This window comes from Triticum dicoccoides, chromosome 5A (genome assembly GCF_002162155.2).
Source record: "Triticum dicoccoides isolate Atlit2015 ecotype Zavitan chromosome 5A, WEW_v2.0, whole genome shotgun sequence".
In the NCBI taxonomy this organism is placed as follows: domain Eukaryota; kingdom Viridiplantae; phylum Streptophyta; class Magnoliopsida; order Poales; family Poaceae; genus Triticum; species Triticum dicoccoides.
Genome location: NC_041388.1, coordinates 386,192,340 through 386,211,350, shown reverse-complemented (window position 1 = coordinate 386,211,350; position 19,011 = coordinate 386,192,340). Strand labels below are relative to the sequence as shown.

The 19,011-nt window shown below is 45.1% G+C and overlaps 2 protein-coding genes and 1 long non-coding RNA gene across 3 annotated transcripts; 2 read left to right on the top strand and 1 right to left on the bottom strand.

The window, feature by feature from the left end:
* Positions 1-10,384: 10,384 nt before the first annotated feature.
* LOC119301703 lies at positions 10,385-12,315 on the bottom strand. Its single transcript, XM_037578690.1, has 6 exons — positions 11,924-12,315; positions 11,720-11,830; positions 11,323-11,446; positions 11,194-11,229; positions 10,764-10,831; positions 10,385-10,639 (listed from the first exon to the last, which is right to left on the bottom strand). Exons 1-5 carry the CDS (start codon positions 11,975-11,977, stop codon positions 10,788-10,790), a joined length of 369 nt encoding a protein of 122 aa, XP_037434587.1. The 5' UTR covers positions 11,978-12,315; the 3' UTR covers positions 10,385-10,639; positions 10,764-10,787.
* A 508-nt stretch (positions 12,316-12,823) lies between these two features.
* Positions 12,824-14,299, top strand: LOC119299576 (E3 ubiquitin-protein ligase RNF144A-like). Its single transcript, XM_037576768.1, has 2 exons — positions 12,824-13,857; positions 13,961-14,299. The coding sequence occupies exons 1-2, from the start codon at positions 12,824-12,826 to the stop codon at positions 14,043-14,045; spliced, it is 1,119 nt and encodes a 372-aa protein (XP_037432665.1). The 3' UTR covers positions 14,046-14,299.
* Positions 14,300-15,278: 979 nt separating this feature from the next.
* LOC119301702 lies at positions 15,279-18,765 on the top strand. Its single transcript, XR_005147154.1, has 5 exons — positions 15,279-15,658; positions 15,726-15,800; positions 15,967-16,076; positions 17,788-17,917; positions 18,392-18,765. It is a non-coding gene; the product is annotated as an uncharacterized LOC119301702 (long non-coding RNA).
* Positions 18,766-19,011: the final 246 nt, after the last annotated feature.

Genomic DNA, 19,011 nt, shown 5'->3' with positions numbered 1-19,011 from the left:
GGAGGAATCCTAAAGATTCCAGTAAGTCATCGAGTGGTTGACCAGTCTCACGCTATATCATGACAGTCAGTTTTCGGCTTTCTCTACTGAGGTGCTCGTCTGGCCGAACCGGGGCACAATCACAGTAGTTCTCCTGGTGCCGCCTTAGCCGATAGAGCGGAACGTAAGGTAGCAAAACACAGGAACCGGGCAAACCCAACATTTGACCAAAGACATGATTCGGAGCTGATGCATATAAGGCCAAACTCGCGACGCCGAACACTCCCTAAGGTATTCGGTCTTTATGAGGGCGGGCGGGATAACGCCCTTAGTAATAAGGCCCTAGTGTCCAGGTACGCACAAAACTCTGACGTGGCCACATGCCAAAACGCCAGCCTTCTCCTTGGTTATACAAAGAAACCAGGGGATGTGTATCAATAAGAGACAGTAAAAAAGGTTTACGCAGGGTCTTAATCTGAAAAGAATCCTTGGAACGGGTCCCTGTTGCACGTCTGCGCCTGTGTCTCCGTTGTGCCATATCCTGGACGGGCGTAGCACGGTGTTCATCTATAAAAGAGAGGAACTTAGTTTAGGAAAGATCGTGCCGAACATGAGTTATACTAAATAAACGAAGTATAAATCGAAATGGGTAAAATTGAGCTTTATTGTCTCTTGTTTTATATGCGCGGAGCCCCTAGTACAGGGGTATACGGCTGTTAAGCCTTTATCAATTGTATGTTTATGCCGGACTCGTCTAGTCGTGTCCGTGGTTTTGACGACCTGTTTAGGTGCTTTGGCTGGTGAAGCCGCTTTATTGTGGGGCTGTCAAGGCAGCCGCACTGTCTTCCGCGCGGGGGGGACACTCAATGTTTTCCCTTTAATGAGATGATGCCTCGTGGACCATGCATCTTAAGCATGAGAGATGCATAATGCGGTATTGCGTTAAGGCGGGCGAAAGCTTTACGTCCCAGCAGTGCTTGATAGCTACTTGAGAATGGGGCGATGTGGAAAGTTAGCTGTTCGCGAGGAAGTTATCGGGGGAGCCAAACATAACTTCTAGCCGGAGAGAACCCATGCAACGGGCATCCGGGCCTGGCGTTACCCCTTGAAAGAAGGTTTTGCTATGGCGAATTTTTGTTGGGTGTATCCCCATGTTGCGGATTGTGTCCTGGTATAACAGGTTTAGACCACTGCCGCCGTCCATCAGGACATTTGTAAAGTGGAGTCCGTCGATTATTGGATCTAATACCAAGGTAGTCCAGCCTGCGTTCCGTATACTTCTAGAGTAATCCTAATGGTCGAAGGTGATCGGTTTTAACAACCATGGGCGAGACTCCTTTGGGATAGGCCGTATGGCGCGTATCTCTGTTGGCGCCATTCTGTTCGTCACGTGAAGTAAGTTTACTGTTTTGACTTCTTGTGGGAAATCCTTTTGTTTCCTGGTGCTCTGCTTGTGGGGTTCGTCGTCGTCCTCACTTGGTGTGTCGAGCCCCTTGTGTTCGGTGTTGAGTTTGCCGGATTGCTTGAAAACCCAACAATCTCTGTGGGTATGGTTCGCAGGCTTCCTGGGAGTACTGTGTATTTGACATATCTTGTCCAATATTTTGTTTAAATTGGATAGCTCGTCCCTGTTATCCTTGAGGGGCGGCTTTCTCTGATTCTGCCGCGAGCTTTTGAATCCGGCATTGACCGCCGTGCTCTTTGGGCTATTTATATTATTCCGGCGCTGGTCCTTGTTGCGCCGGGGTTTTCCGTTTCCATCCCTAACTTCGGATGTACTTGGGTCGCTGGTGCTACATCTTGCCAACCAGCTGTCCTCTCCTGCGCAAAAGCGGGTCATGAGGCTTGTTAATGCCGCCATTGTTCTTGGCTTTTCTTGGCCGAGGTGTCTGGAGAGCCATTCATCTTGAACGTTATGCTTAAAAGCTGCTAGGGCTTCGGCGTCCGGACAGTCGACTATCTGATTCTTTTTAGTAAAAAATATATTCCAGAATTTCTGGGCTGACTCTCCGGGCTGTTGAGTTATGTGACTGAGATCGTCTGCATCCGAAGGACGGACATAGGTCCCTTGAAAATTTGCCCGGAAAGCATCCTCAAGCTCTTCCCAACTTCCAATGGTGTTTTCGGTAAGGCTTTTGAGCCAATGCCGGGCTGGCCCTTTAACTTTGAGGGGTAAGTATTTTATGGCGTGGAGGTCATCTCCTTTGGCCATGTGTATGTGGAGGATATAATCCTCAATCCAGACCCCATGGTCTGTTTTTCCGTCGTACACCTCTATGTTTACGGGCTTGAATCCCGCTGGAAATTCATGGTCCAGCACCTCATCGGTGAAACATAGGGGGTGTGCGGCACCCCTGTATTTGAGTGTGTCGTGATGTTCAGATATTTGTTGTGTTGCATTGCTTACTAGAGCTTTCTTTCTTGGCCCATAGATAGATCTGGCTGGGCCATCTTTTTGATGCGGATCCTTTGGTGGATCGCATGCCGGCTTGTGTGAGTCACCGCTTGCCGCTCCATGCTGGCCATGCGGTCGTCTATTCGACCAGGTGGCTTTCCTATTTTTTGACTGCAGGGGCTCTAAGGCCTCCTCGTCAAATTCAGACAGTAGCTTTCGCTTTGAATAGCTTTTTGTGCGGCGACTGCCGCCATATTTGTCTGTGGTGTTGCGTACTTTGCTCCATCTGATTCTGAGTGCATCTTCCGCAGTTTTGAGCTTCCGCTTCTGCTTTTTCAGGCTACGCGCAGTAGCGACGAGCCCTTCGTAGAGGTTCTTCTGCTCCATGAGCCTATCCGGCGTAAGGTCGTCCGGACTGTTGTTTTCGCCGGGGACGGGGTGTTCGTTTTGTTTATCCAAGTTGCCCTGTTCGGACGGTTGCTCGAAGGCATGTTCGTCGTCCGCTGGCTCGTCCTTCTCTATGGCTGGGTCTGTATGGCTGTTGTCTCCGTCGAGGCGGGGCTTGGAGCGGCGCTTACGTCGCCGCTTTGATTGCTTTTTGAGTGAACGATGCCTTGTTGCATCCCTGTGTTCCTCGTCGTCGCTTCCTTTGGGTGTGTCCACCATGTATACATCATGAGATGAGGTGGCTGCCCAGTGCCTTATAGGCGTTGGTTCATGTTCATCTCCTACATCGTCGTCCATACCGTCGATGTCTCCAGAGTCGAAGTCGAGCACATTGTTTAAATTATCGACAGTGGCTACGAAGTGGGTGGTGGGTGGGCTTTGAATTTCTTCATCACCCGCATCCCAACCTTGTTGACCATAGTCCGGCCAGGGCTCTCCTGATAAAGAGAGAGACTTTAATGAATTCAGAATATCGCCGAAGGGCGAGTGCTGAAAGATGTCCGCGGCGGTAAACTCCATGATCGGCGCCCAATCGGGTTCGATCGGTAGGGGCGCGGAGGGCTCAAGTCTGGAGAGGAGTCCGGCTCCTTGGAGTCACGGGCTTCGCAGAGAATAGGGCTGGTGTTCGGCTCGATCGCCCTAGAGATTGCAGTCCCCGAGGCGGTGTCCAACCACCCATCCTCGATTGGCACAATTGGCTCCGAATTAAGGGTCGGAGCTGATGCGGGTGCGGCCTCCAAGGCACTGTTCGGCGGCAGAGCTAGATCATGCCCATCGTGACAGTGCGGCACGCTCGGCTGCGGCTCGAATCCGTCGAAGATCAAGTCTCCGCGGAGGTCCGCTGCGTAGTTTAAACTTCCAAATCTGACCTGACGGCCAGGGGCGTAGCTTTCGATCTGCTTCAGATGGCCAAGCGAATTGGCCCGCAGTGCAAAGCCGCCAAATACGAAGATCTGTCCGGGGAGAAAAGTCTCACCCTGGATCGCATCGTCGTTGATGATCGGAGAAGCCATTGGGCCTAAAAGTGACGACACAGAGGAACTCTCAATGAAAGCACCAATGTCGGTGTCAAAACTGGCGGATCTCGGGTAGGGGGTCCCGAACTGTGCGTCTAGGCGGATGGTAACAGGAGGTAGGGGACACGATGTTTTACCCAGGTTCGGGCCCTCTTGATGGAGGTAAAACCCTACATCCTGCTTGATTAATATTGATGATATGGGTAGTACAAGAGTAGATCTACCACGAGATTAGAGAGGCTAAACCCTAGAAGCTAGCCTATGGTATGATTGTTCTTCGTCCTACAGACTAAACCCTCCGGTTTATATAGACACGGAGAGGGCTAGGCTTACACAGAGTCGGTTACAATGGTAGGAGATCTACATATCCGTATCGCCAAGCTTGCCTTCCACGCCAAGGAAAGTCCCTTCCGGACACGGGACGAAGTCTTCAATCTTGTATCTTCATAGTCCAGGAGTCCGGCCGAAGGTATAGTCCGGCTATCCGGACACCCCCTAATACATGACTCCCTCAGTGCTCGAGGGCCCCACGAGGCAGGGGGCGCGCCCCAGTGGGTTAGGCGCGCCCTGGGCCCTCATGGACACCCCGTAAGGCGGTTGGTGCCCTTCTTTCGCCGCAAGAAAGCTAATATCCGGATAAAAATCGTGTCCAAAATTCAGCCCAATCAGAGTTACGGATCTGCGGGAATTTAAGAAACGGTGAAAGGGCAGAATCAGGAACGCAGAAACAGAGAGAGACAGAGAGACAGATCCAATCTCGAAGGGGCTCTCGCCCCTCCCATGCCATGGAGACCAATGGCCAGAGGGGAAACCCTTCTCCCATCTAGGGAGAAGGTCAAGCAAGAAGAAGAAGGGGTGCTCTCTCCCCCTCTCTCCCGGTGGCGTCGGAACACCGCCGGGGCCATCATCATCACCGCAATCTACACCAACAACTTCATTGCCATCATCACCAACTCTCCCCCCTCCATGCAGTGGTGTAACCTCCCTTTTACCCGCTGTAATCTCTACTTAAACATGGTGCTCAACACTATATATTGTTTCCCAATGATGTATGGCTATCCTATGATATTTGAGTAGATCTGTTTTGTCCTATGGGTTAATTGATGATCGTGATTGGTTTGAGTTGCATATTTTATTATTGGTGCTTTCCTATGGTGCTCTCCGTGTCGCGCAAGCGTGAGGGATCCCCGCTATAGGCTTTGCAATATGTTCATGATTTGCTTATGGTGGGTGGCGTGAGTGATAGAAACACAGACCCGAGTAAGTAGGTTATTTGCGTATGGGAATAAAGAGGACTTGATGCCTTATAATGCTATGGTTGGGTTTTACCTTAATGATCTTGAGTAGTTGTGGATGCTTGCTAGAGTTCCAATCATAAGTGCATATGATCCAAGAAGAGAAAGTATGTTAGCTTATACCTCTCCCTCAAATAAAATTGCAATAATGATTACTAGTCTAGTTATTGATTGCCTAGGGACAAATAACTTTCTTGTGTGACAACAAGCTCTCTACTAAAACTAACTTAGTTGTGTCTTTATCTAAACAGCCCCTATTTTTTGTTTACGCGCTCTTTATTATCTTGCAAACCTATCCAAAACACCTACAAAGTGCTTATAGTTTCATACTTGTTCTAGATAAAGCGAATGTTAAGCGTGCGTAGAGTTGTATCGATGGTCGATAGAACTTGAGGGAATATTTGTTCTACCTTTAGCTCCTCGTTGGGTTCGACACTCTTACTTATTGAAAGAGACTACAATTGATCCCCTATACTTGTGGGTTATCAGATGGGTGGAAATTTGAGTGGGCAAGTGGAAATTACATGTGGTCTACTAATTTTAGAGCCCACGTGTCAGGCCTTCACGAGTAAGGTGGGAAATGGGCACGGGTAATGGTATCCCATCCCCATCCCCGTCTTGCGCGTTGGGTAAGGTATTTAACCCATCAGCTTCCCCGTAGGCATTAAAGCTGGCACATATTCCCGTTCCCTAATAGAGTAATTACCAAAGAGAACACAAGCAACGGTTAACCATTCCAGTTTGAGTGACAAACAATGAGAAACTAGGCGTTAAGCATGTGCATGATGCTTTTTGATGTGGCCTATGGAGATGACAACAATGAGAAACTATGCGTTTAGCATGGGCGTTAAGCATGCATGACTTGTGGAAGGGTTGCATGGATAGAAAAAATTACTACCTCCTTCCTATTTTATTAGACCTACATGTATCCCTAGATTAACAATTTGAACAACGTAGTGCATTTTATATATTGCAAAAAAAAATTAGAACTTAAAATGGTATATTTTCTACTGGTATAAATTTTGGATATATTGCGTTATTATATTAGTTAAATTGTTAATCTAGGGATACACGTATGCCTAATAAACTGAAAAGGAGATGGTGGTAATTATTTAGGAATAAATGATTTGTGTAAGTGGTAGATGTGTTCTCCCCATTGAATCAAATGTGCATGCCTTAGTTATCGACATAGCATTGAAATTCCGATCCAGCCATCCATTTCAAATTAGGAACTCTTATTCTACATCTAGTTGACTTGCATGTTATATCATTATGGACACCACATATTAAATTCAAGCTTCAAGTCACAAGTTGAAAGAAATTGTTTGACGTTCTGACCCAAGCGAAAAAGGCTACTTTTTCGGAGAATGGATACTCTCAAATATTTTGCACCTAGCTACATCACACACGTTTGGACCTCACCCTTAAATTGTGATGATATTCTTATAAACTTGTGTATATTTCACTTGTTCCTAACCTCGCAAGAGACAAATATTATCGACACCTTTTTTAGGAGAAGACCATCATGGCTAGCTTTATTAAATTTAAACAACACTTACATTCTCCGCTAATAGTTCAGAAATAAAAGCCGAAGGTGCGTGCAACCACAAATTCGGTGGAACAACACGACCATTCTGCGCCAGGACATGAGCTACTTTATTACAATCACGATGACAATGCTCTATCACGACCTTCCCGAAGTTAATTAACAGTAACCGACACTCTTCAAGAATTGGAGCTGCCATAGTTGAGTGTCCAAAATTGTTTTGGAGAGCCTCTACCAAGATTAGGCTACCAGACTGTACAAAAATAGAATTACTTCCCACAGTATTAGCAAGCTTTAGGCCTTCAGCCAGGGTTGTAGCCTCCGCAGAGAGAACCTTCGTAGACTTCTTATGAAGATTAGTATACGTGAAGTTGGTATTATGTTGCATTTTCCTAACCTCAGTTTATATCCAGATTTCATATGAGAGGTATGGTTCACTTCGTGAAACATTTCCTAAGCAGATGGACTTGACTTAATTTTTGTGAAATGCATGTAGAATTTTTCTGACTAAACTGCATTGCAGCATGACTACTTCCTAAAACCGATGGGAAAACCTCTAAAAAACCAATTGAAAATTTATGCTAAAAACTTACTGAAACCTATGCAACTGGAAATTGTGTGAAATGTCTTGAATTTTAACTGAAATGGTTGTGTGTTTGTGAGAAAGTTAAGTAAAATATTTTTGTAATATTATAAAATATGTCTACTGTTGTTCTAAAATGTATATGGAAATTATGTTTGAAGTTTCAATCGAAATGTCTCTGGAAGTTGAAATTTTGAACATATGAACTATTGAAACACAATTGTCATTGATCTGGAATGTACTTGTAACTACTCTCAAATACATTTTTATCTAATCACATGTGAAATTGGTGTATAGATGTTTGAAATATTTGTGAAAACAATAAAAAAAGGGTTGTCATGTACTTTTTGGGTGATTTTACGTTGTTGACGGGATTTTGTTCATTATAATAGGATTAAGTGTCCTAATTTATGTGAGATTACTGAAGATAATACTCTCTCAGTTTCTTTTTTACTTCGTATATTAGGTTCATATTAAGTGAGACCTTTTGAAGTTTGACCAAGTATATAAAAAAATCAACATCTACAATACAAAAACAATATCATTGGAGTCATCATGAGATATACTTATATATTGTATTTATTTGGTATTACAGGTGTTCACCTTTTTCAATATAAATTTGGTCAAACTATACATAGTTTGACTTAAGGCAAACCTAATATCCAAATGAAAAATGCAAAAGAAGTACATCACTAGACAACCTTGGACCATGAGATGCATGCTACCATACCGATGTTATATGGATGAAACCCAACTCACGCTTTTAATATCAACACATATGGAGATTGTTTTCTTTTTTACGATGTGAGGGAGGTGCTTTGCCAATTTCTTTGAGATAGGAAAAGGAAAAAAAACAATGACCCAATTTATAAGGGAAACTCAGTCGAAAACCAACTGAAACAAGAAAAAAAAAGATTACAAAACAACACAACACAACCCCGGCGTGGATTCCAAACATTCGACTGCCACTTAACTTGACCTCCATCGGGAGAGAAAGAGAGTGAGATCTCCGGAAACACCACCAAGAAGGGAATTGGTGTCGTCTTCGCCGACATCGACCCCTGTCGACCACAAAGCTTCCATTTAGACCCACACATGACTGCCCCACCTAACCTCCAAAAAAATCCAGCCCTACCAACGACCACTACCATTGTCCTCACTTCGATCGGACATGGCCCGATGATGAAAGACACACTCTTCGGTAATGCCTCCCAGGAGGAGAGGGGCGCCCATGAGCGGCCGCATCATTGTCAACAATCCCCATCGAATCCGATTTTTTTGCCCAGAGACTAATGCCTTACCAGTGTTACCATCTTCATAGTCCCTTGGAAGGGAGCCTAACCACTGCAAACTTGCGAAACCAAGCCACGTCTTCGCTCATATTCATCAATGGGAAACATGTCGACGGGTGTAGAAGGATAAAAAACCACACCACGCCGTGGAGGAAAGCAAGCACACAACGAAGTAAAGAACATACCTGGCTGCTGCCTGGTCCACGCGGGTAATGTCTGCCAGAGGCTACCAATGAAATCGAGAGGGAGGAGGTGTTGGCGGATTGCTAGGCGGGGCGGTGAGGTTGTCGCCTGTGTCCCCCTTGGGGGGGGGAACTATTAGCTTCGTATTATTTATGTGTAAGAGAAGATGCAATTTGAATATATGGTACTCTATTTTGAATGATTTGATTTGTAAGATTCTACCATGAATGGCAAAAAGTGGTAGTTGGCTCATGCTCAATTTGTAATGAACTCGAGGTAGTTTAAAAAAAATGATAACATGATTGCTTAAATGACGAGGGAATCGCCTAATATCTGTGTGGTTTCCCATCTGTAACTAGTAATGCGAACGTGCAATCGTTAATATTAGGAAATATATTAATTGCAAACATATATTATGTAGTAGGATATTCTTCGCATGTTAATTGTATGATTATCATCGACTTTGATATTTAATATAATATTAATTGCATGCTAAACATGTTGATCGCTCGCCATTTGATTAATATAGGTCATTGGATCGTCCTAGTTTTATGGCTGAAATTAGTCGGATTTATCCATTTGGGCCTTTTTATATTTGTATATGTATAGATATAAATATATATATATAAAGGTAAAATATAGCGAACTGAGTCTAAATCAGATGATTAGGTTCTTTGTGGAACCAGCCCATCAGGGTTTCGACACTTGACGCTGGTGCTCACATTTTCCTGGATTATTATTTTAGTCTTTTTGACAATGTTCATTCAGTAGGGGATACATTCCCGTCGACTATATGAAAACATGTGGTGACTTCATCAATCTTCAGATGTTGTGTTGGCTCAGTCTATCGGAAGTGCTCATAAGGGTAGGGTGTGCGTGCGTGCGTTTACATGAACTAGATGATTCCCCGCGCGTTGCTGCGGGAACTATTGCCTAAATAGATAGTTTACTCCGCAAAAACAACTCTGCTAAAAGGACCATCACGATAATGAATGAATGATTCTCTGTTGACAACCATACTTCAGAATGATATGGCTGTAGTGGTCCATATGCACTTAGGCAAGATCGACCCTCGTACCATTTATCATTCAAAGTTTGAAGAATAGACGAACAATCAAATTAGATGTATATGGTCATTTACCCGCATACCGAACCTTCAAGCTTCAACTAAAACATCACCATCTAGCTATAACTCGAGTCTTGATTGTGCAAACTCTCCATCAAAACTTCCATGTACATTTACTTTGATCCATCCAACAACAGGGGGTAAACAAATGTTACTAGTCATGACAGAATCGTAAGGTTTATCCTTCTAAACATACCACATCAAATGCGTAGTGAAGTGCACTTCCCAACAATTTTTCAACAGCAGAATTTGTAGTCGACACTTGAGCCAGAGTGAAAAAGAGAGAACATGATTAAAATATTGCATAGTAACTTAGTAAGGGTGGATATTTTTCTCTAAAAAGTCAAATTTCTTAGTATGTGTAACTATTTACATACAACATCATTCATCAAAGAACACTTCTGCACGTTTACAAAGTAAATTCAACGGACATCTTCAGCAATGCATGATAGTAAGATATGTGCAAATGTGAACCCAAAAAAGGAATGAAAGAATAGAAGTTGCATCAACAGGATGATAGCATTGTCTTCATGAATGGTCTGGTAACATGGTTAATAAAATTTTATGTTCTGTGCAAACACAATGCACCAGGGAAAATTAGAGCATCAATAGAATGTTTGCAGGCCTTAATTGTTTTGGGATCTCTGGTGTTACCTAAATAGTCATTACACCGGTATCTTTTTTGCCATAGCTGACTGCATTGTAGATGTGTGAATCCCGTTGCCATAATAGTGCTCCTTCTCCTTACCAAGCCGATGCTTCAACCGGCTGTTACTACTGCTAGACACGCGTTCATCGGATGGTGAGAGTACTCCATGAGAATCATAATCAAAATACAAATTAAACAAATGAAATACCAATAGGGAGAAATATACTTTGCAGAAGAATCATAACCCCATACCTTTTTTATTTGTCATCTTGTGAATCAGACAACCGAAATTTTGTGAACTTTAAGTGAGCTTGTGACACCTGCAGGGAACTCTTGAGTGTGACTAAGCAAATAAAATGAGCAAAAGTAGCACATGAGTGTCAAGAAACTTGAATCTTTGTCTTAAGAGGCCATAATTATCATATTTTCAGTTCTCACAAAATAAGTACATGATTTCTGGAACAACGTTCTCAGTTTCAGATATCTGCCCTCGACCATGCAAATGATGAAACTCCAGAATAATCAATTTTATGCATCCATGGTATATTCTCTTTACTTAAATCTACCTGGAACACTTGTATAGAAGAACTAATTATTGTGGAATTCCAGCGAAGAAAGGAAGCGAGCCATGATGATTACTGGTAAAACATGTATATGACTTGCCTTAGAAACATAAACTTACATATACTTTCAAACCGTTGCACGTGTGGGATGTAATCTTCAGGAAGAAAAGGAAAATTAGAAAATGGTTCAGAGTTAGACACCACTAAGTATTATGTCACTTCAAAATTGATTGATTTACTTCGTTTACCAGGTAGCACATGATGTTTTATAATCTGTCCACCGGAAGCATGAAGAAACGGAAATAGTTGCAAAATTTCAGCAACTTCTTTTTTCTTGCTAGTGGTTTCAGTGACTTCAGTTCCCCTTTTTGTCTGCACGCATAATATCTCGAGGAAAAATAGATTGAAATACTTACAACGGGTGCCATATGAGAGCACATCGAAGTTACAAAAATTCAATGAAATGAATATATTCACAATATTATCAGAATCAGTCAAATCTAGTAGCTGCATAACATTTTAGCACATCAAAAGAGAATGCATAGTACTGGAAAACACCAAAATTATTCTATGAAAATCAATAGTTAAATCACCATAAATATACTACAAGGAGAGCGGGGAGTCAATGGAGGCGATGGTACCCACCTGGAAGTCAGGAACCCACCGCATCGGCAGCAGCGTCTGTCTCTCCGGTGACAACCATGAGACCATGGCCAAGGAAGGAGTAGGAGGGATGTTCTTCAGAAAAAGGCTTTCCTACAACACCCAAATTAGAGCACCCAAACAAAGCTATAAATCAAAATAATTGCTCAGATCGGAGGACATATAAGAGGAAGGAGATCCATCCACCTTTGGTGCAGGCGATGTTGGAGGAGGACGCCGATGGTGGCGCATGTGACTCATCGGGAGCTTTGGTGGACATCGGGGCACGGGGCTTGGTCCAGCGTAGTTTGCGGGGCTCGATTCATCTGCAGCAAGAATCAATTTAAGGGCGGTGATCACGTGGACCGATCGGCAACCGCGTGCGGCTCTGCCGGCGACGACCAACGAAGGCTTGTCCGGCAGTGGTACGACGCCATCAGCACCCCTGGCGCTTCTGAAGGCGAGGATCTTCCCGTAGCTGTGCAACGGCTGATGCGGAGATGAATATGGTGATTTGTTTCCTGAGTGGAGCCGTACAAAGGAGAAGAAGATAAAGGGGAAACAACGTTGGTTGTGGGAGAGGATGAGATCTGCGTGGAGGTGGGATAGGATGGATGTGGGCTGTTCTGTTCCAGTGGGCTTTTGTTACGAAGAGGAAACGGCAGGTCGCTTCAGTGACCAAGGCTGGTTGCGTACTAATGAAAATTAAATCCCACTTGTGTAACAAAATGCAACACATGGCATTAGCTAGAAAAAAAAATAGAGTTGCTGATGTGGCAAGGCTGCTGAGGTGGATAGGCTGCAATCCATGTCAAGATAAATCAAGTAGTGGGGGTGAACTTCTTAAGTATATAGGATGAGTGTATGTGCATATGTACAAGTGTGCATCCTTGTAGAAAAAGATATAGATAAAATCTCACAACTATCAAAAGATAGCAATACTTTTCGTTCCAGAAAGTAAAGGATAATAACAAGTTAATTCATCGCTAGGAGACCGCAAAATTAGGATTTTCTGACGATTCTGTTCCCTCAAAAAAGAAAGTGACCGCACCCGTCCGTCCACATTCTCCGCCTAACTGAACGGCCGCAGTCCACGACCCTATACGGATGGGAAGCAAGGCAGCGCCGCCGCCGCTGGCTGAACACCACTCGTCGCCTGTCATGGCGGCCTCCGCCACCACCGACGGTCCACCCTTCCCCATCTACATCTCATCCGACGAGGACGAGGACGTAGCAGTCCTTGGCTCCTCCAGCAGCCCCGAGGAGATCCAGATCCAGCAGGCCATCCTCCTCTCCATCGGCCTCTCGCTTGACACGACCGGCATCCCCTCCTCCTCGGCCTCCCTCTCCGGAACCGACGTCGCCATGCGCAAAGGCAAGCGTAAACTACGATCGGAGTCGCCACATGAAGTCATAGATATAGATGATAATGATAGGCAAGAAGTCATCGATGTAGACGACGATGACAGCCTGATCTTCATCAAAGAGACGGGCAGCGGGAAGTCGAGAAAACCACGTAACGGCGGCCTGTTGGAGGTCGGCGAAGGTTCCCACAGCGCCACGATCATGAAAGAGTTCTACTGCACAATCTGCATGGAGACGCTCCCCGGCGTCGAGCGCTTCCCCGTCGCCGGGTGCGCGCACGCCTTCTGCGCGGGCTGCGTGAGGCAGTACATCGCGGCGAGGGTCGAGGACAACCTGCTGTCCATGGGCTGCCCCGATCCGGGCTGCAATGGCGGCGTGCTGCACCCGGAGGAATGCCGGGACATCGTCCCGCCTCAGCTGTTCCAGCGCTGGGGCGCCGCGCTCTGCGAGCTGGCGCTCGGGGAACTCAAGTTCTACTGCCCCTTCAAGGACTGCTCGGCGCTGCTGATCGACGACGACCCCGGGCCCGGCGACGGCGGCGCGGAGGCGCTCACGAACGTGGAGTGCCCACACTGCAACCGCATGTTCTGCGCGCAGTGCAAGGTGCCGTGGCACGACGGCGTGGACTGCGCCGAGTTCCAGCGGCTCGGGAAGGACGAGCGCGGGCGGGAGGACCTGCTGCTGAGGAAGGTCGCGCAGGAGAGGAGGTGGCAGAGGTGCCCCCGGTGCAAGATGTACGTGGAAAGGGTGGCCGGCTGCCAGCACATGAGCTGCAGGTAAACTACCAACTAACTCTGCCTGAATCTGCAGCGAACACGAAAATTACGTTCATGTGCAACGGAGTACAAACTAGGCCAGTTTCTTGTTTGTGATCTGCAGGTGCGGGCACTCCTTCTGCTACCTTTGCGGCGGCTCCACGAGGAGCGGTGGACATCGTTGCAAAGGCAGGCGTACTGCTTACTGATCTGCATGGTGAATGATCTGAAGATCGATGCTCAAGTCGAACGGGTACTTGAGGGGAAGGAAATTACTACTATCAGTGGTGACCTAGTGAGCAATGCCCCTGCATCTCTGATGCCATTTTGAGAAGTACGCATGATCACCTCTATCGTGGCATGATTGAGACTAGCTTGGGCTTGTCATTTTCTGTAAATTTGTTATGGTTACTTGTGCGAAGGAGCTACTAGAAGGCAGCTCATGTGGTCCTATATCGTGGGAAACACTTGCATTTGGGTCAATGAAATTCCACGCAACCTTCTGGCAGATGTGTTTTCTCTCAATTTAGTTTTGTGTGTGTAAATCTATGAGCTCTCAATGTGCACTATATTGTGTCGAGTTCAAAATCATGTGATAAATTTCTAATTGATTTACCTAGTGCCACCCAACGGCTCAACTGCGTAGCATAAACCCAATGGACTAGGTGCAAAACGTGAATACCTTTTTGAATTCCAAATTGCAAAACTAGCTTCCTTTTAAGCAAGTGTTCAAATCGCAGTAGGTTTGAGTAGTTGTATTCTTTGCAAGGAGAGCTTTTTAAAAACAGATGTATGCGTGTCACGCATCCATAGAACCATGTGAAGTGGAGGTTTGCTACTCATGTATATGTAACAAACATGATAAAATTGAAAAGACAACGGAACGTCTCTAAGCTTAACACTAAATGTACACTATTCTAGTAATGGGACAACATGTGTACAATACATATGTGTCACTTCAAAAAGTGCAAAAAATCATTGCAATACATACTGTGCACTCTTTCTATGTTCGGGCCTATTTGGTGTTGTGACGTGCCCGTGTTGGCATGCTACACGGTGTCGGGCCGTGCCGCCCATTTGCCAAAATCCCTGGCCCAACATGGCACGGTATCTCGGGTCGTGTTGGTCCAACACACCAACCGTCGGGTTGTGTCGTGCTGAAGGAAATATATCTAGAGGCAATAATAAAGTCGTTATTTCATTATTAAGAAAATGCTTATACACAATACTTTATCAGTAGCATCTGTTTGGAAACCCACGCTACTGGTAAATATCAGTAGCGCTTGGTATAAAATGCGCTGCTGCTAGCAGCGTGAGTTTTTTTGGCAGCGCTACTAGTAAGTGTGCCACATCACACTTCTAGATTATATAATAGCAGCGTGGGTGATCAATCCAGCGCTACTGCTAAAGACATAGCTGTAGCTCCTGGTTTGCAAAACGCGCTACTATCACCACGCTACAAAAATATCCACCCAAGATCCAGATCCAGATCCCTCCGCCCCCGGCCTCCCTTCCACCCCCTCTTTCTCTCCCCCGCGACTCCCCTCGCCGCCGCCGTCTCCGGCTCCGGCCGCGATTACGGCGAGTTCCGGCGGCACGCAGCACACCGCCGAGACCCCCTCGCTCCGGCGCTTCCTCCCATCCGGCAGATTCGCTAGCTCGATCGCAACCCCAGCCCCGTGGCTAGGGTTGGGTTGCGGGCGGGGCCTTCTTCCTCGCCGGCCGGCTCGAGTTGGCCATATCCACGGCGCCGTCCTCCTCCACGACCTCAAGCCCTCAGGATACGTAGGCGCTCGCAGCCATGGAATGGATGGATCCATGGGTACGAATCCCTCCTCTCTCACTTCTCCCTGCCTCCCTCTCTGACCCACCACCGTCTCCATGACCAGGACTAGTCCGACGCCATGGAAGGGAATGAAGGGCCACCAACAGCAGCTCCCTCCGGTCTTCTCCCACCATGGAAGGTATCACCCATGCTTGTCCACGCCATCCATGCCACATTCCAAGCCTTGCTGCAACTTACATCTTCAGACCAGACACAAATTCAAGCTTTTGTTCCTTCTTCGGGAAACTGCACATTCATCTCCAGCTTGTTGATACTAATTAACTCGATAATGTTCCTGTCCTCAGGCATCCATGGAAGCCGCCGCCGCTGCTCCGACCCCGCTGCCAACGCCCCATGGAGACTCTGCTCTGTCTCGTGTCCTGCGTGTCCTGGCCATCAAACCAATTACCCTGAGGTGTTTCTTCTTTTCACTAGTGCAACAATTTGTGTGCGCGTGTGCGTGTGCGTCTACTATGAGTGAGATTTGACAACACAAGATGAGCTCTTGTAGCGACGATTGATTCTCTGATGTTCACACAAGTCCATGCCAATTTTGTCTTGTCTTGATGATTCATTCCAACGCTTTACTTTCGGTTTTTCAACAGGGAAGACATCGATTTGATTTGGGGGGAGGTGACGTACACCAAATAGAAATTCAGAGTTGTAGATGTTCATGAGCTGATGTCATTGCTGACCTTAGTCAATTTTTTTTTGATCCCGCGACTAGCAATCCAGTAAAATCCCTTCGTTACAATGAAGTTCAGTACAAAAAAATCAATTGAAGTTCTAACGCTGTGCTAAGTCAAACTTCTTCAAGTTTGACCAAGTATATAAAAACTATTTCAACATCTACAACACCAATTTAGTTTCATCATAACATCATGCTCTCCTCTCCCAACCCACTCGCCGCTGGTGAGTACTATCACACAGAGGAAACTATGTTGCTCTTCTTTTACTTGTTTTTTGAGGAAGCTATAGCCTGCCGCACGTGCATGGTAGATTAGTTCTGCAAGTAGGTAGTATCTTGATTTCCGCTGGACATGTAGCCACGGAGCTGAAAAAATTGCTGCTTTGCGTAGGTTCATGGCCCTGCTATGTGCTTGCTCCTGTCTATGTCCATGAGCAACAGCAAAATCAATCGTTTAGTAGCATATCATTCTTAGACCTTAGTGCTTGTCCTAGAAACTGGATATACTGGACTCCATAGTGCTAGTGCACTTTCATTTTTGTTAAGTTTGTACACCCTGCCCGAGAAAGCAATAGCCGTCACTTAGATTTTTGTTGGGTTCCTTATCTAGGATGAATTGGTTTATTGATGTTTAATGTTCCCCGCTTACAGATTCTCGCTTAGAGATACCAAGCTTGTTCTCCGAGAGTTCGAGAAATGTGGCGTTATATTGAGACATCTCTCTGGACCAAGAGAGGGTAATTGGATAATTAGTAATTCTGAACATCTTTGTAGCTTGCAAAAACCAGATTGCAAGTAATTCTGAGCATCTTTGTAGCTTGCAAGAACATATCCAATTTGATTGATTGTAGGCCCGTATCCAATTGGATTCATTCACAGTTTCTTTGCCTTGAGTTTCAATCAATTGTACTCGTGTAGGTATGTTCATATCATACTTTTGCAATGGATAAAAAATAATCTAAAGGTGAAGTTGTAGTAGTTTGGTCTTGCTTTCTTTTGTTTACATTGGCTAACTTGATATTGTAACAAACAAGAGCAGAAGACACTGATTAATGCTGATGATTTAGTAACTACAATTTTTTGTGTTTTTCTTTGCCTTGTCCCGCCCAGTAATGTATTCTATTTGTCTGCGAAGACTTAACTTGGTGCCAAACATTGCGGCGCCAAGTAAACACAGTACCCTGCCTGATGTGGTACTATATATCGCGAATACCCTAACAAGAAATCTGCTAACACAAAAAACTTATGGCAATGCCAGTGATGATGTTTTGAGAATTTATTGACTTGTGATTTACAGAAGAAAAAAATATTCTTTTTCATATGCAAAGTAATTTAGTTCGCATATGCATTTATGTGTTTCTTTTGGACTTCATGTTTTTCTATGCACTTGTAAAATCTATATGCATTCTTATATAACTATTCTCTGCACTTTTCGCAGCTACCGAAACGCCAGAACTGCTCTCTTTGATGGCATTAAAGAAGGTGGAATACGAGTACCAGCTTATTCTTCACATGAGAATGAGTGAGCTATGGATGGATTCCAAGATCGAGTCAACATTCTCAAGAGGGTGAGTGCCACATAATGATTGAATATCCTAATTCTTCATCTTCGTTTTTATGTAAAGAGTTGGTGTTTTCACATATTTATTATGCGTATTTATATTCTCAAAAAAAAGATGGTGTGTGTTTATCTTTTAACTACATCGCTTAGCTAAGATCGTAAGAAGATATTTGTAGTTGTATGCTTTCTAAAAAGGAACATATTTTCCTCACAAAACTAAGAGACGACTAACTTTAGGAATTGCAACTTTATAGATAGTACTTATCTAGATTGGTATCCATGGCAACCATGTGCTTTCTTGGACTGTTTAGTTTGAATAGCCAGTGAGGAATTAAGCATATATTTCTGGCATGAGCTCTTTTAAATTGCTAGATGAGAAGGAAACTTAACTTAGTGGGTCATGTGAATTGTAATATACTATTTGGTTGAACTGATTATATTTGCATACTAACAAGTTTTCATTTTCCCGGCGTGGACGTAGGGGTGATCGACGCTACCTAGCGCAGCCCGGTGGGCGATGTGCTCTTCAACCCGGTGAAGCTCGGCGGCCACGTCGCACAGACGATCGTCCAGTTGATCGTGACGCCGAAGGTCGCCGAGGTGGAGGACCTCGACGCCACCGTCCGGGGGGAGGGAGGATTCGGGTCCACCGGCGCCTGAACTCCGAGCCTTGGTAGATACATCTAGAGAAGTGGTTTGTTTAGGTTGGTGGTGAACACTAGGGAAGGCACCCACGTTTCGATGATGGTTGTGTGTGTCTGATGTTAAATGGAATCTTGAGAATGTTCTGTGACGTTGGTTTGGTTTTCACTGGACGTATTGCCATCCATGAATACGACATCTAAATTTTTTTAATTCCTAAATTGTTAGTAGTAGCGTGGGAAATAAGTGAGTGCTACTAGTAGTTAGGTTAGTAGTAGCGTGGAAAATAAGTGAGCGCTACTAGTAGTTAGGTTAGTAGTTAGCGCGGGTGCACCTGTGCTACTACTAACCATTTAGCTGTAGCGTGATAGTAGTAGCGTGGGTACCAACGCCCAATGCTACTAGTAGGCAGTTTTCTAGCTCTACTACTAGCCTTTTTCCTAGTAGCGTTTATATTTC

Excerpts from the sequence above, each read along its gene's own strand:
- LOC119301703 (XM_037578690.1), bottom strand. The coding sequence starts at position 11,977 with ATGAGTCACATGCGCCACCATCGGCGTCCTCCTCCAACATCGCCTGCA. Across the intron at positions 11,831-11,923 it reads CAACATCGCCTGCACCAAAG|GAAAGCCTTTTTCTGAAGAA; the intron begins GTGGATGGATCT and ends TGGGTGTTGTAG. Across the intron at positions 10,832-11,193 it reads GCAACGGTTTGAAAGTATAT|GTGTCACAAGCTCACTTAAA; the intron begins GTAAGTTTATGT and ends AGTTCCCTGCAG.
- LOC119299576 (XM_037576768.1), top strand. The coding sequence starts at position 12,824 with ATGGGAAGCAAGGCAGCGCCGCCGCCGCTGGCTGAACACCACTCGTCG. Across the intron at positions 13,858-13,960 it reads TGCCAGCACATGAGCTGCAG|GTGCGGGCACTCCTTCTGCT; the intron begins GTAAACTACCAA and ends TGTGATCTGCAG.